Here is a 25,514-nt window from a genome sequence, read left to right on the forward strand (position 1 = left end):
AACACCTTCCATCACTTCCATCATTTTCTCAGTCTGACTCTCACCAGTTGCTGGTGTCTTTTTAGGAGACATTTCCATTTCAGCTGAATTAATTTCAACAGAGACTTCTGTTTCCATTTGTGTGGTCTTTTCTTCTGGTGATATGCCTGTAACTAAGCACAACCATGTTAAAGGCTCAGTGAGAAAAAGAAAAACTCACACAGGTGTACCGGTCAACAAATATACCCGGTACACATCAAGTACACCAAGTACATATCACTTTTCTTAAGTGAATTTAATACGTAGCTTAAAATATACTTCATAAATATCTTTCTTTGTATCTATGTTTATAGTAGTCTACGGTTTTAGTTCATAATTTTTCTCCCCTGGAAATACAGCGAAGTAAATCACAAGAAAGCAGACCCAAGATTAATTTTTGAGGAATCTGAACACATATTTCCAGGTAGGCAGCTAAAAGTACCTGCTCCTATTTCATTTCTGAGTATTGAAGATGTATGCTAGCATAAGTTAACGTATTTTAAGCAACTGTCCCAACATTTCAAAAAAGCACACAGCTAAGAAGAACAAGGACAAGTACAAATAAAAAACATTTCCCTCCTAGTGCTCTTTCAGACTTTAGGAAATCACCTGAAATGAAAACAACTGATGCTGTTTTTTAATTTATGAATGTCTCACGGATTTCTTTCAAAAATATTTGTCTAGCCTTCCCTTGAACCAAATCAAGCACCTTTCATCCAAAACTTTCTTCATCAAGGAGTTCAAGAGTCTTGTATCCATTCCATGGAGAACCACATTCTTTGCTCTGAATTTGGCTTCTCATATTTTCTTTTGATGGACCCTGATCCTCTTACAAAGTACTTACTTTCTATTACACTTGCACTCTTCTTCAATTCACACTGCTACAACCTCCTTAGCCACTACAGTTCAAAGCCTAGCATTTTATTATGAATGCGTCTTCACTGAGAGTTTTAAATCATGGCCCTTATATCACAGGTCATAATGTGTAACACAGTGATGACAGCTAACCTGCAAAGTACTGTTTTTGCTCTGGCTTTAAATGCAGGTTTCTCGTTTCCCCTTACAGCAACCATCCTCCAACATCAGCTGGGAGTGGATGGAACATACTGGAAAGTTCTTCACCACTGGTATCAGTCACTAACATTTAGAGGACTTGACCCAGAAACCATTCTATTTGTATTTTCTTTGGCTGGTACTTCATGTGTGATTGTTAGGATATGTTTATTCATAGAACACAACTGATCAGCTCCTGCAGCACATCCTGTCTGGATCAGTACATCTGTTTATTAAACAAATTATCTTTTATTTACAAAGGGAAAAAAGAAAAGAAGAAACCCTTATGCAAAGATACTTGTGGAGTTACAATCATGAAGCACATAAACTGGAAAGAAGTTCTAGTGTGCCCCAACACACATTAGGGGAAATTAATCCAATCCAGTTATTTGCAGCTACAAACAAAAAAGACTTGAAGAGAAAGTGTGAGTGACTATATTTGAATAGTAATAGTGGTTTTTACTATAAACCTCCAGTGTACAAAAGCATTTAACTACATTTTCAGCTTTTGGAGAATGGCAGTCCCACCAAAAAAGTAAACTAACTTTCTCCTACACAAATACTCTGAAGACTTAATCTTTACCTTCAATAAAATATTTCTTCAGCAAAAAAGTTAATACTCTTGCTTGAGCGTTCAGACCGTGGAACTGCTGCAATTTATCTCCTATTGGTTTCCAGGCACTTTTTCCTCTTAAATGTATAAAGTACCACAAAGCTTACTGAATGGAAGAGAGTTCTGAAAGGTTCTGTACTGGCATTTTCTCAGACTGCAAAAAACTCCTTCTTACCATCTGTGACACATCCAACAGCTGATTCTTGACCGAGACCATCAGCAGTAATGGGTTGCTCCTGAAACGTCGCATCTTCTCCACCACTTTCAATTTCCATTTCATTTGTACAAGCTTAAGGAGAGGTAAAGAAGTTATCAAAATTGATATGATGTTTATTCTATTACTTTGGTATCAGTAGTTCCTGTCACTGTTTGGCCTTTTGGTTAAAGAGAATATTTAATGACATGATAGGAGTTAGGACAAATCATGTCAATGAGAAGGTTAGGGAGACTATATAGTACTCCTTATAGATTAAGAGCCTTATTCTCATTAACACTGAAGCTGTTTTATACCTTTCAGACAGTGAAAAATGTCTGTAAAGCAATTATATACACGTAACTGTTAAAATTTAATTTACATGTAGTTGCAGACTTTTGCATTACCAGAGCAATACAAAAAAGTCTTTTCTCAAATTCCAGTCTGCTACATTCAACAGAACTTGTAGCATGAAGCCTTCAAATTTTTATACAAATACTACAATGGCTTATGGCACAGATATGAGGTTTCACCTACTATTAGCACTTGGAACACTGATTTTCAACCTACCTGTGCAACAACACGAAAACTAAATTTTGCCACTTTAGAACTAGAATACCTTAATCTGTGAATTCCACCTATTAAATAAAGGAAGTTGCACAGAAAAATGTGCTACTGAGCTGCTACTTCTTTGGGTGACAGTATCGTTACAGAGTACAGAAACAGGAAACACTTATTTCTTTCCTTGTGTAAAGGCTTTTTAAACATTTAATCATTAAAATGCAGTAGATAAAGTAGGAGCAGGAAAAACAAAGTATATAGTAAGTGTTAACTCAAAAGGAACTGATCCTCCATGGATGTTACCACAAAAAAAAGTCAAACGAATATAGCTTTCTGTTCCAAGTTCTCTTTAAAGTTCAAAAAAACCAGGAACTATTAGGTGATGTTACTTTTAGCACCCAAAAACTGCTCTCAGACTCTGTCAACTTTAAAGTGTCATTTTAACTTTGAGTAAATGATTATTTAGATTGGCTCCAAATTTGATTTTAATGTACCAAAGTGCTCGCCTGGGAATAAAATACTGCATGACTGTACTGATGCTACTGATAGCTCCAGATTACTCCTGGCAGTTGAGATGACAGTCCTGTTCTTCCCTGGGGAGAAGAGTATGCTTGTCAATGCTTCTACCACCTAGAAATCCTAACAGAAGTATTATTTAAAACTTTAGCCTTTCAAATAAACCTGTTGCATATTTAAAAGGGTTTTTGGTAGAAGACTGGGAATTTTCTAGTCTAACTTTTAGATATTACTTGCAGATCTTCCTAAATGTTTTAAATACACTGCCTGAGAGTCCAACAGCCTCTACTAACCTTTCAGAATGGAAGTGATCTTCAAAGGTTGAAGTCGCCACTTTTTCTAACTCGTTGCGCGTGTTCACTGACAGAGTTCTTCTGCTCATTTATATACATTTACCTACTGTCACTGCCCTTCCTCCAGGATCATCTTTTTCATCATTTCTTTACTGCTCACGAAAGGTATACACTTACGTGTACAGGCTAACATCAAAGAGAATGACTTGTTTACACAAAACATCAGTTTGAACACACAAAAATTAGTTTTGTTGTAGTCCAACACTTCCCCTTTCCAGTCAAAAATTATCAGGCTTTCAAAACCATAAATAGTTTATGCAACTGAGCTATCAATTTCTTTTACCAAAAAAATCAATGCACAAGCATTGCTGTTTAAACACCAAAAATGCACATGGCAGTGGTAGTGCCGTTAATCTGATAGATTTTACCTTGCTTTCAAATTTAACCACAACAGCACTTCTCTTAGGAAATTCACCCTACATCAGAGCAGGTGCTATCCAACAGAGCACTTGGGGTGAAATACACAAGGCATTCAGTTATGAACTCAGTACACAGGTCTTGCGGCTGACCCGCCAGACTCAGATCAACAGATCCCAGTTCTCTCTGTGCTTCCTTATTGTTACTGAGTAATTTTTAAAAAAAATACTTCACATTTTTCTGCAACTTCCCTTTCCACCTTTTGCTTGATTTCTTCATTTAGACAAGAATCTCTCAGAAACAAGGTGACTAATCATGTATTGTTTTGAAAAAGGACCCTGATTAAAAGCTGTTTAGTTATATATACCTGTCCCTTGAACACAGTCCAGCTTCCACTGCTGTGCCCTACCTGGACATTCTCCAACGGGCACTATGAGACTGACAAGTAGCAAGAGGGAAACAGGAAAACTGGATGTCTCCAGGAACATCTACCAGAAGCTGGCCTGTGCCTGGTAGTTAGGCATAATTGAATAAACCAGTTCAACTGTCAAATTAATACATTTATGAACTGTACCACGTCCAGAAAAATTTAGAGAAGTTTACAGCTACAAGCTGGGAAGCTGGAGCTGGAAGGTTGAGAGCCACCATTATGGTGCTTACTTGCCCACGTTTCTAATACAGGATCCTGAAGCCAGAAAGCATATTGAGAACATGGCTCACCCATGGATTGCTTGAGAAGCTGCTGCTAAATAAAGGAACGGATGAACTCCAGAGAGTAGGATATGAGTGGCTGGTTCACAAAAGACTTAGTGAGACAGCTGCAGATACTTACATTTCACGTTAGCATTTTGGAAACATAAAGATTACGTTTGATTACCTGTTATACTGCCAGGTTCAGGAATGAGTTCAGAAGTGTCCATTATATCACATGACTGAGTCTGATCCCCTTCTCCTTGTTTACAAAGAGTGCATATGTAGTCTTTCAACTGAGACTCCAATTCACTACCTGGAGATCTGTCACATTCTATGTGAATCCACCTGGGGAGATTAATTTAGTGTGACTATGATTTTAACAATAAAAATATAAAGTATCCTAGTAAAAATGAATTAAAAAATAGCACTGTGTTCCACTCCTACAGAGAAATAAAAAAATTCAACCAATGCTTTATTACAGAGAATTTTAGAGAAATTAGCATGCTACGTCAATATGTTAAGCAGCAAACAACTTTAAACATGAAGACCTAAACTGTCACTAAAGCCAACTGGACACCACATCATGTATAGCAATATCAAGACGTTGCACAGCAAGATACTAACCGCATTCAATATGAAGCAGTCTACATTTGTAGAAGGTTCCCAATAGCGCTCTTTTTTAAAAAAATTTTATTACTGGCATAGCAAAACACATAAAATTAAACAGAGAACACATACTTGAAAATTTAAAAAAACGCAGACCATTGCAAACAACAGTCTTTAAACATTAGGACGATGACTCTTCTAGTCTGCTTAGTCACAAAATAGATCCAATGTAAGAAGTAGCAGCAACACATATTTCTCTGTACACCTCAGGTAACTTCCAAATTAATACGTATTTGCTAAGATTAAAATAAGACTACCTACTATTGTTCACTGTATTTAGGGATGAAGGATCAAGATGTTGCACAAGAAGATACTACAGCATTGTACATCAAACACAGTCTACGCCCTTCACAGAAATGCAACAATGTCATACAGCTCATGACAAGCTTTAGGCATTTTAGTACAATTTAACAAAAATTAGGATTCTTACCTTTTGCACATGTGACAATGCAACATATCTTTCTGGAAGTCTTGGATGCACAGTTTTTCACAGAAAGGACAAGATAAGTTGTCTTGCTGTTGGTAACAACTGTCACATACCAAACAATTATGGTGCCACTGACAACTTGTTCGTGTGCCACACTCAGCACATACTCTACAGTTCTAGAGATCACAAGAATTTAGTTGTTAATTATGATATTTCACAATGCGATAGAACTGCCTCTAACTGACACTTTCCTGTTCTGAATTAAATTAAATTAAGTTTCTGTCCTTGATAACACTAATAAATTATCCAGGATCTGATAACAGAGCATGAAGAGCCTGCGCAACAGCAAGCAGAGTTTCCCTGCACTACTCCCTGACTTGAAAGGAGTATTTCCTATGAGACGGAACTTTTTATTCTTAATCTCTGTCATCTTATGACTGCCACAAACTGACTGTGAAATTACATACATCTCATATACAAGGACTTCCCTTCTTATGCTGAAATCATATTATTATTATTACTTATGCTTACTCGAAGTTATTGATAATACAACAAATTCATCCTGCCCTCCTCAATTGCAAAGGAACACTTGAGCTGCAGAACTGCCTTTCTGGTAAGCAAGAATAGTTCAATATGAAGAGTCTTCAAGTATAGATTACTTATACTACTGCATAGGTTTTTAGTTAACATTTTAGTTTAGATCATGACAGCAGCAGCTGTCATTAAGTGAAGTTATCCACTCCACCTGGATCCTACACATCTCTTTTCCCCTATGGGGGTTGATTTACCATCCCACACAGGCTGCTTCAGCCACGGCACCGACAGCTACCCTCACAGAGCAGCTACAGAGCCACATGATTACACACAAGTGGGATTCCTTCAGAAATTACAAGTTATGTTACATGGCAACAGCAGTCCACAATATACCTAGAACAGCATAATGTGGATAATAAAATTTGGGCCCTTATAATGACAAGGAATTCTTCTGTAACCTTTCAACTTACTTTACATTTCCAACCATTTGTTGGTACAGCGTCCATAACTGGTTGTAGACAGAAAGTATGGTAGCCTTTGTCGCATGTATCGCACACCAGCATCTTGTTGTCTTCCCCAGAATGTCTAAGAAAATTAACAAGTGGTTAAAAAAATTATTTAAACAAGCCATAACAAAAAAAATCTATTTCATCAAAAGTCTAAACAGGAAGACACATAGCTGAGCACATGAAAATATAGGAATACCACTTACAAATAGCTCCAAAGATAATGCCCTCAAATTCATATTCAAGTGTGAATGAAGACCACTACACTTACTTTAACAAGTGCTGAGCCTGTGCAATCATTCAAATTTGTAGAAATTGGCCCACTTTCATTTACAGACGTGTAGGCCGATTTAACAGCCTTTCTGTACTGAACTAAGTTCAAAATCTGAAATATGCACTTTATTTCTTTCTGAAAAGAGCATGCAATTGTACTTGTTCCTACAAATAGTCTGACTGTATTTTTTCCAATGAAAAAAAATGAGCCATCACCTCTGACTCGCAGAGCTCCTACAGTGTCAACCAATATGACTGCAAGAGCAAAACAAACATTAAAGAAAGAGATTTCAATTTTCCTACAATCATGTATTACAGAGCTCCACCACAAATTTCAGTGATAAAATAAATTTGCAGAGAATAAGACAAACAGTTTGGTAATATCTAAAGGCATTGTGTTGTGCCTTAGTTTAAATAAATTAATTCAGTAAGTAAGCATGCAACAAGATTTGCCTTGATAAAGCTTCACAATATACCGCATTATGCGTACTAGATACTACTTCATTACCTGGGAGACCTGATCTCTTAAAAACCAGTAAATTCTCTTTCTCTGCATGGAGATATGGTTAAAATGCTATTCTTCAACACTGGCATAAAACTGCCATACTGCATAAAGTAACAGGTGTGAAAACATCACATTTTCTTCTACTTTTCCACTAGAGAGAAGGTTTGTTAACAAATACTGTCATTACCAAGCACAACATTTTTAAGCATACTTTTTAGAATGTTCCTCAGTATTATAACTTCATTGCTGGCATTTGCCATCAGCTATGTGTGATCAAGGAACAATCTTCTTTTAAGTGGGGGAACAAATGCTAGCAAATACCAAGTGTTCTGCTTGGAAAACAGCAAAGCACTAACTGATCAGGTACATGAGGCAGTAATGAAGTGGCTTTTTCCTTCATACTGCCCCAGCTGATCTAATGAACGCTGAACAAAACTCTTATTTCTTTTCTAGTTAGGCCTTTAAAAAACAACAAGTAAGCAAGCGTATCCTGCAGTGCACATCAGGTTAAGTTATATGAGAACAAGCATACAAGTGGTCAGAGGTTTTTTAGTGAACCCTTGTAATATCACAACAATTATGTTTTGTTGTCTCAGTATTTTTCCAGTGTAACAATTCAATCATGGTCACTCGTGTTACTTTTTTTCTTTGCTCAATTAAGCCATATTTTTGTTTTCATAATGACTCATTAACTGCCTCTGAAAGATATTACGAAATAGAAGAGAGGGTCTAATGCAGGGGACCTACCCGGTATGCGGTACACAAACAGCTGAAATGTCAGCTGAATAAGAGCACAGGTTCCCAGACTGTAAAGGCACTATATTAAACTAATCTGTTAATTTGGTAAATTTGAGAAAAACCCTCTTATATAAAAGGAGGAAAAAGTCAGAAGGTTTTGCTGCTCTCCAGAACCCGCCAAGACAATGGTAACTCTGGGGCTATAATGCGCAAGTTCCAGCTCAGCTCCTTTAGAAGAAAGTTCCCAATACAAGGGTTTGTTAGGCTACTTAATATAATATCATAACAGGTATATCTGGGCAAATGATCTATACTTTTTGGAAAAAAGAAGTGCTAATAATATAGATATTTTAAAATCACAGCATGTAAATCTCACACCATTCTCCTCCATGTCCTTCAAGTCTCACTTACTTGCAGTTCTGGCACACTTTGCAATCAGGACACTGCCAACCTGCTCTTTTTAAAGGTGTAACTTGTATGTCCAGGCACATCCCATGGTAGTGCTGGCCACAGGTAGTACAAAAAAGTTGATCTAAGAGGTCTCCAGGGCTGTCGCACACTGCACAATTTGCTTCTTCCTTTGCTACAAAGAAATAATTTTTTCAATTATTATTTCGTTCAAAATTATGAACAATTCAATGAACCCAATGAAGCCAAGAAATTCTTTAGTACTTCTCATGCATACAAAACTTGATCATTCTTATGAAATTCAGATTTAATTAATATACTTAATAACTACTCCTTTAATTTGGTTTCCTGATACACTCAACTCATCTTCTCATAACAAAAGCACATTCATTTTAAACCTTAATAAAGTCTTATCAAAAGAAACAGTTTTATTCTCCTGATAAAACTGAGAGCTTTAGGATCGACTCTTCTTTGGAAGAAGTACAAAATAAAGCTCCTAACAGATCTAAACTATTATTTAGCTGAAGTGTTTGCAATATGGTTGCTCTAACTTGAGTTAGGGCAAGTAAGCAAGCCTACTGATTTGAACTAAAACCTGACGGAAGACATGCCTTATGAGTAAACCCTTCCCATGTTCTGTCATTAAAAAAAACCCAAAAAACCTAACTTCGTTGTGCATCACTGTCAGCCTTTAAAAACAGAAGAGTATGAACTTGCATCTTTCTCATACCTGAACAGACGTCAATTCCTGGGTACATGAACTGGGAAAATAAGTCTAAACAAATGCATTCTTAAACTGATCCTACCACAGAGCAGTCTTCATAAAACTTGGTGCTAATTGTGCCATTTGAATACTGTGTACTTACATCTTTCAGGAGCCTGATCAATATGGTCTGGACAAAGGAGGGACAAGTTACTGAAATCCTGAAATGTGCCTGCTCCAGCAGCACAGGGGTAATGGTACATCTGGGTACATTTCTCTTCACAGCATTTGATAGTGGCTCCAAGGTGCTTGCAATATGCACATCGCTGAAAAACAAACATAACAAATTGTTCAGAAACTATTTTTTATTATCATTTTTCAGTCAGATCTGTTCCCTGGCCTCATTTAACAGACAAACACCTCAGTCAGTAGAAGGGAGTGAACACTGAGGAGAAGGAAACTTACGGGTTTTGGATTTGGACTGTGTCTTTCAGTGGCACTCCCAGATCTTTCCAACCTAAAATCTTCCAACGAAATCCACTCTAAATGCACTGTGATGACCGAGAGTCTTCTTGCCACAGAAAGGCATTTTTCTTCTATGTGTTACCTAACTTGAGCTACGCCTTCAGTAAAGAGACTTGGAGACCTACTCTGACTAACAAAGGCAGACCATACTACGCTGTCAATAGGTTTTAACTAAAAACCACATAGCTCTATCAGTTGTAATGTGAAACTGTAGACACTGTAATCAGAAACGCAAATGGAAATGGAATACCATGTTCTACCAAAAATCTTACTGACATTATACAATTCTCTCTGGGATGACAATGCATTACATAACCTAGCACTTTCTTCTCTCAAGGCTACACAAATATCACCACCAAACTTCAAGAAGTCATAAATAAGTATGATTATTATTAGAGACCAGTCACATTTGTAAAGAAATCATTTCTCAGAAAGAACTAACCAATAACCCTCCAGTTCTCTAGTCAAGAGGGAACAGATTCCATCAGTCTGCTTGTAAAATATCACCCACACCTTTCTGATTCAGTTAACCAGACTTTTTTCTTTCTTGAATTCATTACAGTCCCTAAAGCACTGTAACATGCTTTCGCACTTTTTCACCAAGGCAACAGTACTTTTTAAGGCTAGAGCACAGCACCGTAAGATTTGGAGTAAACTTAAGAAAAAACAGGTCAGTGGCTCACAGGAAGGCAGACATAACACAGAGCAACAACTGAGCTCGGGGACTCTCGTTTTTCGTAATAAAGATATAATACTAGCACTGGCATGTTTGATTACTAGCTCAAGTATCAAGTAACATTCAAATATGAATATAAACCAAATCAAAGAAAAGTTACATACTGCATCTGTTTAATTCTTAGAATACAGACTATATTTATAACCATAATTCCTCTCTGTTTCAAAGCCTGGCATGAAATCAGGCATGAAATAGTGCTACTACAAGTCCACAGATATCAAAATCAGCCCATATGAAAATATAAATCACAAAGCTGCCTGTGTTAACAGCTACACTGATAATCTTAAAACCAGATGAAATTAACATCTTCAGTAAAATATCTGCCTGCACCACAACTCATGGATAAGAGAGAAAAAAATATTAGTTTATGCTAAACACAACTGCAGTGTAAAAAGATAAAATGCTTTGGCACAGAAATTAAAGCGGGTCACTAAGGATAGCTGCTGCCATGATTCTGTGCTACAATGCTTAACCTAGTCTTCAGATCTGCAAGACATCTCACCTCTACCCGTGTCTCTAACACCTACTACAGTATGGAAACAACGCATTCTGTTACTTTACAAGCTGAAATGCAGAGGAGAGGAGAGGGCGACAAGACAAGCGAACAACTTGGGAGTTCCTGAAGCAGGTGTAGAAGGTAGCAATAGTAATTACACTTAAGGACTGCCAACAAAACCAAAGTCATGCATGAAACTCGTTTTAGGAAATTATATATTCAGTAAACACTCACTGAGGATGCTATAAAAGATAAATCCTGAACTTAGATGTGAAATCATGAAAATATAGCCGAAAACCTCCAACTTCATGAACTGCAGCTGCACATTATACAGCCTACAACCCACTGCACTATTTTGTACTTGACACTCCTACAACCTACTGAGATGGCCCAGATTACAGCTAAGGACCAACCCTCACAGACCATACATTTTTCAAAGGTATTACTCAGTAAGAAACAGTAGGAATGGGAACTTTGGAGGAGCTGAGGTCCAAAACGAGTCCTTCAAGAAAGCATTCATCAGAGACTTTGTTGGATCCCGTAATTAACCCTTAAAAATTACCTAATCAAGAAAGAAAATTACAAACTGCAAGCACCCAAAGAATCCAACATTTACTAAAAGCTGGGAATAATGGGTTAAATAGCAATATAAATGGTGTTTTAAAACATCACATCTGTTTTTCTAAACCACCAATCAACAACGGTACATAACAAATGTAAAATCAGAATATACCTTTTCCCCAATGCTATATGACTAAATGATGAAATTATTAGAAATGAGCAAACTACGGGATTACTGCAAAGCCTTGAAAAATGTTGATGCTGATTTAAGGAACCATGTAAAGATGCTGGAAGAAAAATGGAAGCCCAAATTATATTTAATTGAACCCTTCAAACCCATCTGCTAAACTGCACTGGCAATGAAAAGCATTTGGCAGCTAAGTAAAACACACACTTTAAAAAACAATGTGGTATATATCATCTGAAGCAAATAAAAAGCACAGAATATCAACATTTGCTGAATTTATAGAGAGATAAAGCAGAATGAAGAAACAAATGCCCAAAGGGAATTTTTTGGCAACAGCTGTTGATGAGAAGTTACTTTTCCAGCACAAGAAGCCAACACTTCTCTGAAACCAGGCCACATGCTATGACCCCAGAAGAACAAGTATGCAGCTATTACAATTAACTGACCTTCACGAAGCAAGCAAGGATGTGAACAGCAAAACAAATTAAAAGCTCTACTAAATAAACTCAGTAACAAATACTACTTTACCACTCTATTGCTAAAATATGGCATCAGGACACTAGGAGGTGGAAGGAAGGAACAAATTGTATTGCCCATGAAATTCAAGTGTCTTTACCACACTGTATGAGGACAGTAATAGAGACAGTACAGAGTCTTCCATTTCACTAGCACGGGCACAACATAAGGCCTTATGTGAAACCAGTGGAAGCTGAATCCCAGGATTCAGAGGGTACGTATAGGAAAATGGTAAGTTGTCAAAGCAGGCCAAACACCGTTTTGTTCATGGATCAAATAATTTTACGGTCCTGTTCTATAGAAAAAAACTTTACAAGCTGGCAGAAAGCTAGAGAGATAGTTCATTACTTATTAATAGTACATTCAACAAAATAAATGTCAATAAAGCAGAGCCAGCAGGCTATTTCCCTACTCAAAAAGTCCTTCATTGGTTACCAACCTTTTTCTTCAGCATGCTCCTAGTCACTCATCCATACCAAGAAAGCTCTGATCCCACCCATACTTCTGCTACTTCTTACTACTGTAATTTCCATCATTTGAAACTGCCCACATCTGCTTCTACTTGGTCCTTTTCACCTTCTTCTTTTCCATCTTTTTTCATACAGAAACAGTTCTCATTTTTAAAATCAAATAGTTACATGATCTTTCAAATTTCATTTTAAAATTCCCTTTATTCACTAATCCCATTGGATCAAATATGACACTGTTATACAAACACAGTGAAAGAGGAAGAACTAAGTGAAGTAACAGAAAACAGAAGAAAACCTGATCAATCACCTCCTCTCTTTTCTAGTTGTATGGAAGTACATCCTCCATGAAACAGAGTATCAGGAATGACACAGAAAATTTCTGTGAAGACAAAAACTCGTACTGCCATGCCAGAATCGTAACTGCACCAAAAATCAACTGAACAAAAAGTTTACTTCTGCCTGTCGTTCAGCAGCTCAGATGAACATCACAAATGCTACTGGCTGTAATGGAAACGGATGGCCAAACTGTAAAATGGTGACAAGAGAAACAGCTCACTGTTTACATCTTTCTAAACTTCCTACATCATTTAAAAAAAAAAAATTGACAAAAGATGTATTCCAACTTTACATCAACTTTCCTGCTCATCCATACTTTGAAGTACTCCAAAACTCAGTGCAAGTCCAAATGAAGAAAAGCTGCCTGTGTTTACGATAACGTTAGATTTTATCCAGATAGTACTAAGAACACATTAGGTCACATTTTATCCTTATTTTATTGCCCTTAGAATTACCTTATAGTATTACTCCTTTAACAACCCTTAGGAGGCAGACATTAAAGAAGGGCTGAAATACGGACTTTGAATAAATAGTTGCAACCTGTTTAGTGCAGTAAAGTTAAATGTTAGTATGAGGTATTGTAAAGTGTTTGTTAAGCAAAATTACGAAAGGTTTTCAGTGATTATGAACTTATTTAGCTTTAGAAAGGTCAGCTGACAAAACCTACAATAACAATAAGCAATTTTAATTTTATGATAGTGTACCCAAAAATGCACACAAGCCATGTGTCCTTAGTTAAACAATTTAATGTATTACCTGTAAGAACACATTTCAGACTGTTTAGCTACTGAAACGTGCTATCATTCAAGCCTGTAACTAAGGAGAACTGGACCTTAACATCCTGTCACTAATGAGACAGCAAAAAAATTTTAGTATAAATAGTGATTAATGAAATGTGTTCTCTGGTAGTTCTGATAATCTTCACTGATTGCTCCATCATCTAGAAAAAGCTGTAATATAAAGGTTATAAACACTAAAGACACTAATCACCATTAGTACCTCTAATGTCAAATACACTGTTTTAAGTACCACAAAGCATTTAAAAGCACAATGCTGTAAAATGGTAACATAAAAAGAATTAATCGTTTTCAACTGAACTACTGATTAGAAAAGGTACTAAATAACATGCACTTCCAAGACAACTGGAAATCACCTTCTAATTTTTAAATTTCGTATTAATCATGTCACAAACTTGGAAATTACTTAAATTTGTAACAAGCATGTCAATCAGAGATCAGTTATTTTTGTTACTCAATCCTGAACACATACCAAAATCGAAGAAATTAAAATTCAGATTTCATTCTCATAACTGTAATTTAAAACTATAATGGTCTTAATAGAGACAGCATGTATTAAAACCTCACTACAGTGTCCACTTCATGCTCCAAGTACTCTGAAATAGGCTTAAAAAACAATAAATCACAGTTGTAGAAACAAACGACATATCCAGTTTTGCTTCTAAAACTATATGAAAAAACATGGACAACCAGAAGAGATGCAATTTGGCCAAGCTCAACATATGACTGAGAAAGACTGCCTTCTAATGCAGAATTCTTGACTAGATACTCCATTTGTCCATAATCTGCCCAGTTACCTATACAGGAATAAGGAACAAAGGTAAGAAGATAAGAATGATGCTGACTAACACCACTATCAGTGACTCAACACACGTAATCAAGGCAGAAAGCAAAAGTCCCTTTAAGCGTGTAGATTTTAGGCTCTCTACAAGTCACTACTTTGGTCCTCCTTCCCATTAGTTGCCTCCTTTTTTCACTTTTATAAAAAATTACATTCAATAAATGGTGTTGATATCAAGGCATCTAAAAATTGGGACAACGAAGCATTCATGTTTTGCAGGGGTGATTTTCATAATAGTTGTGATAGGTGAATAACCTGCAAGAAACAAGTTTGCTAAGGGAGGTAGTATTTTTTCTTTGAAACCTGACATAAGTAGATGAAAACATGCAAACCTTATGGCGTACAAATCCTTCCTCATATAATCTGAAATGTTCCCAAGCCCTGCCTATTCAGAAGCTCCACGGAAGGTTTTGTGCGCCTCGATGTTGTATTCGCCTCATCATTACATAAGCTAGTGGAGTCACTGCATACACATGATTTCCTCCACAGACTCTGCCTTTGCTGCTTTTTTCACACTCTCATGAGGAAAAGCATTTTTTTTTTATTCACCTCCTCGCTTTCTACAAGATTTAGGATAATGTAAATGTTTTGAGTGAGTCTAAGCTTTCCCACAGCTAACAACCAACTATTCCCTTAATTCTCATCTAATATCCACCGTGACAGAAGGGCACACACGAGCCTGTTGTTTAGTTAGCATGTCAACAACGAGAAGGTCAATAATGTTTAATGTAATTTAAATTGTGATTATTAGGTTTCAGCAGCAGCAACTTCAGGACAAACAAGGCAAGAACAGAAATCATCTGCTTTGGTTTAAGGATCCTTTTTGGCAGGCTCAGAAAACAAGACTATTGTGCCAATTCCATTTGATGCATGCTCGGAAGGTCTTAAGAAGTATGTGTAGACATTTCTTTTTATTGGCAGAGCAGAGTCTGAGCCACAAATTGCTGGAGGCTTGAAAAAAAATAATTGGGGGAAACAGTGCTACATGCTCATTGTTTAATGATCTTCTCTAGGCATCTGTTACTGGTCATTGCGGAAGATACTGGGACGAAGTCAACTTTCTGTCTAATCCAGCACAGCTCCTACGTTCTTAAATCACATATAAGGATTCTGAAGTGGCTTACGCATTCTATACGTTATGTCTATACCACAGATCCTCTGCAGCTACAGCTAGGCTGGCATAATTACATTTGCAAAGCCATTTAATAGAAACTCAATGAAAGGAGAATTTACTGCTGATAAAGTCACAATGTGCTTCCAAATGACACAAGGTTTGAGACGAGGACATCTAAACTTCAGGCTCTAAATTTTGTGTCTACATATGAGCCAAGAGTTTAAGCTCCCATTACACTTAATAGAGACTTAGTCATTTTATGGAATTTACTTCATCATAATTCAGTCGGTCAAACAGTGGGTGTTCATTTTCAGGCTCCATTGACAATACTGGTCAGATCTCCATTGCCTGTAATTGGAATTTAAACACAGCTCACAGGTCGACACGTCCACAGGGAGACCTAAATTTAGATGACAGTCTTGAACTGCAGACTGCCTAAAATATGTTGACAGAAGTTCTCTATTGCTAACACAGTTAAGTCTGCGCCAAAGGTTTTGTCAGCATGGCACTATCAATGAAGGGATGTGAATGGGTACTGCTTACAAAGACTTCCAAATAAATTCTGTTCTCTTCATGTAAGTTTTCTGAATGATAAAAAGTTGGGCTAAAGCTTCACAGAACACATGCTTAAATTCTCTTAAATACTTCTGGCACACTTAGTAAAAACTTTCCAGCCATTTCTGAGAATAGAAAAATCAGTAAGAAAAACATTTTGCTCATCTTAAAAACAACCTCACTCACACGACTTGCAATTTGGCAGGAACTTTAGTGAGGTGGATGCAACTTTTGCCCTTACCCTGCAGATCTATCCAGATGTGTCCAAGCTTGAGAAAACTGGCTTTTTTAACACGAAACACTTCCAAAAGTTTGTCAGTGAAAAATCTACTCTCATTGATCATGACTGATCCTCTCCAATTTCTAGCACTGATCGGACTACGTGTACCTTCTGCAAAGATTGCTTCAGTCTGACAAGGATTAGAGAGAGGAAGTCTGCAATAAATACTCTAAGCCTAAGCACAATAAGCCACTGGAATGGAAAGCAGACATCCCTAAAGCTCTCGATACTACTGTCACTTAAATCGCCTGGGGAATGAGAGTATCCAGTACACAGGCAAATGGGCAAATATGGGTCAAAGAAACAAAAGGGAGTAAGTACACTGTGTGAAGAGTCTGATGAGAATGGGAGAAGAAACCATGGATGGAGATGAAAGCTGGGGAGGGGCGGGGATGACACTTCAAGGGCCAATTAACTAAAACTGGGCACTAAAATTAGATAAAGAGTTGAGGGAACTGATGTGCTAAGACATAGGAAACAGTGAAGGGACAGATCTCAAAAGGAAACCAGGGAAAAGTGAATAAGAAGGTTAAGGAGAGGGGATGCACGAAGAATGAGGAAGAGTGGAAGTGGCTAAAAAATCCACTTGACCAGAAAGTCAAAAGTCTGAGCCAACTGAAATTGGATGAAGACTACAAGGAGGAAAAGTATGATGTCCTCTGATCCATAGTGCTATAGTGCTATCACTTAGCTCAAATAGCAGATGTCTGTCTGGAGCCATAAGGGTTTTAAACCTGCAGTCTGGGAGATCTGCCTTTTCCTTTTTTTTTCCCCGACGCAAGGAAATTATGTAGTCAGAGAATTACAAAGCAACACACATACACAGAGACACAGATAAAGGAATGAACGGACACACATATGCACAACTGTATGTATGTACATTAAAACACAAAAAGGATTGCATATCAAATATGGATTTGGTGCCTAAAATAGACCTCTTAAAAGAAGTCTCTGCACTAAAGAAAACTCTTACTTCTAGGATTATGCTTCATTTGTAGAGGGGAAAAAAGTATTGAAAAAAGTTGTGGATTGTTTGTGGGAGAAAAAAAAACACCACTTAGTTATGGCAACTGCATGATGACCTGCAAAACAGTTTTAGTTTCACTTCTTTCATAGAGCTCCTCCATGATACCGGGCCGGGCAGCAAGTAAAATTTTTCTTAAGTATTTTTTTAGTCCTTAACCTTACTGTTAAAAGCTTGGGTTCCCCCCCTCAAATACAGTCTTGATTTCTACATAAATTGTGCATTCACAACTCCAAAAGAGTGAAGAAAGAAGTGTAATATCAGTGCAACTTTTTAACTAAGTCTATTTTTTAAATTCTTTTAATTTGCTATCCAAATTAGCAGATGTTTTTAAGTAAAAAAAAAAATAAAAAATTCAACTTCTCTTGGGGAAAATGGAGCCTAAGATGCATAAAAAGGCCACATAGTCTGCTATTTTGAAAAATTTATAGACAAATTCTTCACATTTATTACAGTAGAAACATCAGAGAAAAACTCATATGGAAATGAGTGGCTCTTTCCTTTCAGCAGTATTTGAATAGTCTACATACGTACACACTGAAAAATGAAAAAAACAATGAAAAAATGCAATATTGAAGTGGTTTTCACAAAGACAACCATGTCCATCCTATGGATCGAACCAGGCACTAGCTGTTCTGCATGTAATCATACAATTAATGACTGCACAATCAGGCATACGCACCAAGGATATTAACTGTGTGCAAAAGATACTGTGTGCAGACAACCTGTCTTCTGGCATGTCCTAACTTTGTGTGTTTATACATCAATAATACGTTTATATGTCAATAATACATTCTTTTAACAAAGATTTTGTAGAGATATTAACTCGGTTAAACAGAAGGTTAATGCCAGCAAAAATCACTATATATACTCAACGATATGCCTAATTTACAAGGTAATAGTAGGGATGAGGTGACAAGGAACTCTGGATTATGTACAGACATAAAAAACCACAAGAATTTCCTGCCTTTAATACCGTCCTCATTAGTGAGCACCTCCTTAGTATTCCTTCCCCACTGACTGCAATCAGTACCTTATTGTTCATAATTCCTATTTCCTTGGCTGTTGCTAAATTGCGCTCTCCAAATGGCACAGAGTCATTGTAAACAAAATCCTACATCTTCGGTTCACTAATTTTTGTAAATTGAGCTCAAACAAAGCAATTAGATGGCATACTTTGAAACTACCAGCTTGAAACATTAATATAATTTCTTTTCTAATAAAAGCTTCACATGTTTTATCTGGCTGGGGCTTTCAGTTTTTTTTCAATTTGACTAAATTAGTCACACATATTTCTCCCATTCCTCCTCCCAAAACATGGTATCCCCAAACATTACATAATCCTTTTTTTAATTCACTAGCTACTGAAATGACCAAATAAGCCCCTTGTCTTTCCATCCTATTCCATCACGGACATTCCTTGGGCAAGCATCATGAAGTGTGACATCTTGACCTAGAACTTAAAATCCTGAAATTACTGGTCAAACATTTAGCAGGTAATGCAACCGTTGTTCTGGAGTGCAGGGAGGGGAGGATAAGAAGGGGTTGTTCATTTCATTTTGCAGCATGCTGCCTCAGTAGCTTGTGAAGAAAAAAGCTGCCAAATTTTGTAATGAATTCCACAGAACATTAAGTCTGATGCTTAGCAGAAGCCATAACTGTTAAGTAAATGATATCCTTTTGATGAACACCCTTATTTGAAAACAACATTGATTCTTCTAACCCTTTAGCAGTGTCCCAAAACAGATGTGCACAACTGCAAATTCTGTTTGCTTTCAGGTTTACGAAGTGTGATGACATTTTTACAATCATGTATGAGCCCTTCCACCCAGGAGTAAAATAAAACACAATAATTCTTCACCATCTGTTTGTTAATTTTGCATTCATTTAACTTTGCATTTTAAACTAATAATAATTTTCTTATAATATAGTCTGTTACATTGGTAGAAATTACAGCTGTTCAATTAAAAAAAGAATGGTTTAGAACAGTATACAGTTTTCCTCTAAATACTTCCATTGCTCTTAATTATAGAGATATTAGTGCCATCGAATGGAAAAAACTGCCAGGAAATAGTGTTACGCTTTGTATGTCACAGATTCCCTTAGTAAATATACATATTTACTTCTGTTCCAGTACCAACTCCCACCTGGTCTCTTTTACATTAAAATTATTTTTCTCCACTACAAGATTCTGTGTGGTTTTTAATGTTGCTCTGTGTAACAGGCTTCTTATACTCCTGAAGGAGTAAGATACAAATAAGTAGATGAAACTTCAGTTTCCTGTGTAGCATACAGTCAAACAAAGCACAGTCCTATCTCTTTCTAATGCTGTTCCTTAATCTCTAATGACAGGCCAAGCAGGTTTTGGTATTTTTATTCTTATCTGGTTACAGCTAAACTAGGACTAGAATAATGTCCTAAAAGCTTTTTCTCACAATCTTTACAGTAAAATGGGGAAATACTATTCCTTTATCAAAAGTAAAACTGCATTGAAATAACATGAATAATGCATCAGAACTAGCAAAGGGGAAATAATTTGGGTCAACAGAAGACACGGCCCTGGCAAAAGAGCAGGAGCCAGCCCGAGATGATTCCGAGAGTTGCATTTTAGATTCTGCATTACGCTCTGGACAGCACATTTTCCTGCTGCTCCACACAGACCAGGCTGTAAGTCCACAGCGAGGTTACAAGTCCTAAACATAGACTGTCCACACGCAGGCACAGTGGGAAATCTACTTCACTGTGCTTCCTAGGCTTAATAATCATCATCATCTACAAATCAACTCTTCCAAGAGACACAGGTTGCTCAGTTAATTCATGTGAGCTGTCCAGTAGTATTAGAGAGACTGTTCAGATGGTTTAAACAATCCAGATTCAATCACTGTTTTCTAAAACTGATTTTATCTGATGGCATGGAAATCTTAGCGGCAGATGATCATCCTAATTCTGTGCTACTGTTAAGATAACAATGCTGTCACAGTACTAGGATGAATACTTTACTAAAAATACGCATAAGGCAAGAGATGGTTTACCACAAAATCGACTTACTTCAATTAAAGGAGTTCAACGAAGGCTGAAAAACACCGATCTGGTGCATACAACTGTAACAGTGCACTCACCTACAGAAATGAACTTCCAGAAGTACCGAACGCAACAGGTTCACATAAAATTAAGAGTGGAACTACAACCATACGTTACTGTGATGCTCAGTTTCTAGTCTTACCAGAATCTTGAGTATTCTGACCTTTTAGTTTCTCAGATGAGTGAGCATTGCTGCCAGGTCTGACCTTTACTGGGGGATTTATCCATCACAATATTTTACATCTGACAGAAAGCAAACATTCTGGAGGTGCCCAAGGCACATTCTGATGTGATGGATGCGTAACAGTAACAGTCTTCCCAACAATCCACCATCTATTTGAAGTTACTCTCATTAAAAAAACTCACCTGGTATGGCATTTGGAAAACCTGAAACTCTTACCTATTCAACGTATGAAATCCATTTACATTCTGGAAAATGAGCATTTTCCTCACAAAGCCCAAAGAATGGTGATAGCAACTGAACTGTCTTCTTTTATTATTTCTCTAAAATAATATTCGCTATTCGCTTTTAAAGGTTTATGATTTGTCAACATATCTCCCTGGAAATACCATACAAATAACACCTAATATTGCCATAACAACCTGCAGCAATTGAAAGGAAAAAAAAATACCAGTATTTGCTTGGATATGTGACAGCAGTTTAGCTAGATCCAGATTCTCTATTTACTCTGCAGAATCTGCCACTCTTCCCAGTTCTTTGCAAGGCAATTTCATACAGAAGCAAAGTGGGGGAATTTTTATTTAAACAGAAGGAAATATTATTTCATGAATTAAAAATTGGAAGTGAGAAGGCTAGATGTGGAAACACCTGCAGTTTTGTAAAAAACACTGTCTGGACTGCAGATCGAATACACGTATTCTTATTGTATCTGAAGTGAGACTGCGTCACTGCCATATATTTAGGGTGTATCAAGTTGTTTTACTAATGTTAGATGCTTCAGGAAGCAAATATTTATGTATTTATTTATTTAATAACAGCTACTTCCCCTCCCGGATGTACTGAAGAGGAACATGACATCTTTGAAGAAATACATTAATATCAGTGAAGAAAAAACACACTGGTAAAAAGGCTTTATGGGAAGTGCTGATTTGAGAACATATCACTCCATCAGTTCTTCAATTAATATTATTAAACAGGATTCTTATTAATATTAATCACGACTATGATTCATGGAACACCTACAAGTTCCTCATTGGCAGCAGACCTACCATTGTGTGCCTATTTTTTATTCACAGGTCAGATCTGCAGAATGGAAATTATATAAATGAAAATAAACAATATTAATTCTTTCACATAGAGGCATGACTATCAATAGTAGCCTAGACCATTAGAAAAAATAGCTTTAATGCAAGTAATGTTTGTATTTATCACTGAGTGTTATGCACTCGCACATGAAGGGCAGTTGGTCCACATTTCTGAAGATCCGTAAGATGTCTCTCATGCGTGATTTGTTCCATGTTATTAAAAAAACACTCAAGGACACCTGCATTAATGGCACTACTTCATACTGATGCCTGCAATATTTATGCTCAATCTGCAACTCTGGGGCAGAACTTACACTAATGGAAGTCAATAATAAAATCTTTAGGGAGTTCAAAACTATTTTTTGCTAATGGTTTGATTTTGCAAGCTGCTGAGTACACCAAGCTCAGAAGTAGTTTTTAGGCTACTGCTTAAAAGCAAACTGATGCCAACAGACTAATATGAGTACTCCTGAGTTTTTAATTAAAATGTGTTTGTATGATTTTTTTTGAGGATGAGTGAAAATCCCAAATGAAAACCCATAATGTAATTTGTATTAGCAGGAAAAATATTACTCAGACTCTTCTGATTGGAATAATAAAACCACTTTATAACTCTAATTTCATTAAAAAGTCTGAACTTTAAAGTTCTTGTCCAAAAAAAGCCATGAAAAATTTAAAAGACATGCTTAAATAAAATGCTATTTAAAAGGGAAACTGCTGCGAAACCAAAATTAGAGACAATTGTCTAACACTAACCAACAATGCTACAGCTCAGCCGATACACCTACAACTTATCCTATAGCGGTATTTTTTCCTTTTATTCATGTGCTATCTATTAAGGAGCAAGCTTCTGAAGGCAAGGAAGATGTCTTTATATTACTATAATGCTCAAAGCATAATGAGGACCCGTCCTTGACTAAAACTAACCAATATTAACTACAAAAGATTGATTAGTCTTTTTTCATAGATGTAACCGTCACACAAAGGCAAAACTAAGCACTAACATGGAAACGTCCGAATATAAAATATTTAAATAAGAAGCAACGATGAGGCGGTAGTAAGATAGGAAAATGAGAGTTGCATTCAAATACCTATCAAAGTGAGCAGATAGGTGGTACTACTACACTTGCTCGTATAAGTTTCTATGGGCTTACTGCTGGCATGCTTGTTAAGAGATGGGTACAGTTTCCTGCGTTTTTTTAATGTATATAGAGGTCCAGTCTTCTGCTGAAAATATTCATGGGATAATAATTTATATAAATTTGTAAATATTTTCATAGATTTTTAAAAGTATTTTGTTATTTCCTTGTTCCACGTTTAAAATCTGGCAGCATTGTACTGTCTCTGTTTTGTAGACCCTAAAGGACTACGCTACTGTTGCTGAGCACAGAAAGACAGGAGAAAGGGAGAGTCCAAGTATCCGTATTCTCATGTTCTACAACAAAGCACCAAAATGGCTCAGTCCCACAGCAAACTGAAGCACTAGATGAGGAAGAAGGTACAATCTTGATTTAAGAGAGAGTGTGATTTTCCTTTAGTGGGCTTTCTTCGCTCTTCAGAGCTCAGCTTCTCCCTTTTTTTAACATATAAGCCCCCAAAATAACTTGGTATAGATAGATTATAAAATCTTGAAATGAAATGCCCAGCAACAGAGTGCCACCTCAGCGTGAACTAGTATGTCATTGCCTTAATGCTTAGAGTAACATTTAAGAAAGACACCCGGGGGGGCGGGGGAAGGGAAAAAAGAATATAGAGAATTTCTTTGGGCGTATTATGAAAAAAGTGTTTTCTACTCAAGTCATGCAAAAAGGAAGAAAAGGTCTTTGTGAAACACACTTCACCAGTTTGGAACACACACTGAACAATTTCACTTCAGAGCTTTCAGTAAATTATTTCAGTGAATGTTACTGAATAAAGGAAACCTGCACTGGAAATTCCTTCAGGAACATAGGCCCTTTCATGTTTGTCAGCTAGGCTTTTCGGCTTTCATTTCTGGGCTATTGCTGCTTCTCTCTCAGTCTCTCTCTGTGCCCCTAGTCCATTTTGTCTGCTTCCTACACCTCACAGACTGCCCTTAGCATCTGCAATGTCTATCGTCTATTCAGCATCAAAACCCTCTCAGAAACGTCTCTGTAGCAACAATCTCTCTCTCCTGATTCCACCTATTCGACATCTACGGTTCAAGAAAGGTGTAATTTTTCAAAGCATTCATCTTGAAAAAACCCACAGACTGAAAACCTCTAAGGCTGACTCTGCTTTCTGACTTCAGTGCCAAGGGAGCACGCACCGGGCGAGCTCCCAAAGAACAACCTCCCGGCACCACAGCAGGAAACCAGCAGCCCCACTGCAGTGGGAGAGAAAAAGGAATAGGGGAGGCTGAAAAATCAAACACTTGCCTTTAGATGGAGCCATATGAAGTGTCTTATGGAAAGACGCTTGTGCTGCCTAAGTAACCCAAGTCTTTTCCCTCCTCATTTGCTACTGTGTTCCAGAAATGCAGTTATTGTGGGAAAGACCATTAATGGAGGTTTGCCTGCCAGAAATGATATTGTGCTTCTGTTCAGGTCTGTAAAAATTGCAGGGGAAACTGGGCAATGAAGTTAGAGAAATTGTATTCATTTACTGGAAAAAACTCACGGTTTATGAAAAGTCCTCTCTTACTCTGAATAAAGTTTATTACTTAAACCTAAAATGTATATACTAGAATACATGCACCAGTCATCGTCCCTTTGCAACAGCTCACAGGGGTTAAGCTCTAGCACTTATTTCTTACAGACCAAAGAAGGAACAAGACACAGTTTCACTCTAATCAGTGAGTAATAATGTGCACTGACAGTATCACTTGCTATACGGACAAATGCACAGTATTTTTTTTCAGATACTTGGAAACAAAAAGGTAGGGATACAAACATAGCTGTTATATCACAGAAGGCTCATGACAAAGCAAAAAGAAAAATCTCAAAAAATAGATAAAAAAATTAGTTTAAAAATGTACATCTTTTCTTCTGCTTCATCTGAGAAGACAAATGCTCCTCCAAACTGTGGTTCATAAATTAAAGCCTGCCTTCTGCTTGTAAAAAGAATCAACATGTTGAAGACGACAGAAAAATGAACTATGGCTACACTGGTCTCACATTATCCTGCGTTCCTTTTTCTAATCACTCCGTCAGATTCATGATGATAAAGGTTATGAAGCAAGGAACTACTATAAAGACTGAAGTATCACGTTGAAGTATTTGCACTTGTTAAGAATCAAACTCCCCAAAAAAGTACCCAGAAAAAGCTCCAAATCAAACACTTTGCCAACATTTGTTATATTGATACTCTACTGTATATTAGCACAAAAAAGGACAGTGTGTTTTATGTCTCTAAAGAAAGGAACATTTTCTGTTTCTTGAAATGCCAAATAAAAAAAAAGTGCTAAACTGGGAGGTGTCATATAGCCCTGAATAAGTATTTCTTCACATTTATAATAGACTTTTCCACTCACGAAAATTCCAAAGACCTTAACACACTGAAGTATACTACTAGCTTTACTGGAATGTTAACAATAGATATGTCAAATAATGGGAAAATAAGCGAAAAATTATTTTTTTAAATTAGATTTTAGAT

General features: G+C 36.9%; 1 protein-coding gene across 1 annotated transcript in view; it reads right to left on the bottom strand.

The window, feature by feature from the left end:
- The window catches only part of LOC104166867 (histone-lysine N-methyltransferase 2C-like), a 120,859-nt gene that overhangs the window by 84,740 nt on the left and 10,605 nt on the right, over positions 1–25,514 (bottom strand). Inside the window, 7 exon segments of the mRNA XM_009706995.1 lie at positions 1,860–1,973; positions 2,448–2,515; positions 4,542–4,702; positions 5,454–5,626; positions 6,455–6,569; positions 8,418–8,589; positions 9,281–9,443. Of these exon segments, the coding sequence (XP_009705297.1) occupies positions 1,860–1,973; positions 2,448–2,515; positions 4,542–4,702; positions 5,454–5,626; positions 6,455–6,569; positions 8,418–8,589; positions 9,281–9,380 (903 nt within the window). The 5' untranslated portion in view covers positions 9,381–9,443.

Source organism: Cariama cristata, unplaced genomic scaffold (genome assembly GCF_000690535.1).
Source record: "Cariama cristata isolate BGI_N322 unplaced genomic scaffold, ASM69053v1 scaffold9930, whole genome shotgun sequence".
Taxonomy (NCBI): Eukaryota; Metazoa; Chordata; class Aves; order Cariamiformes; family Cariamidae; genus Cariama; species Cariama cristata.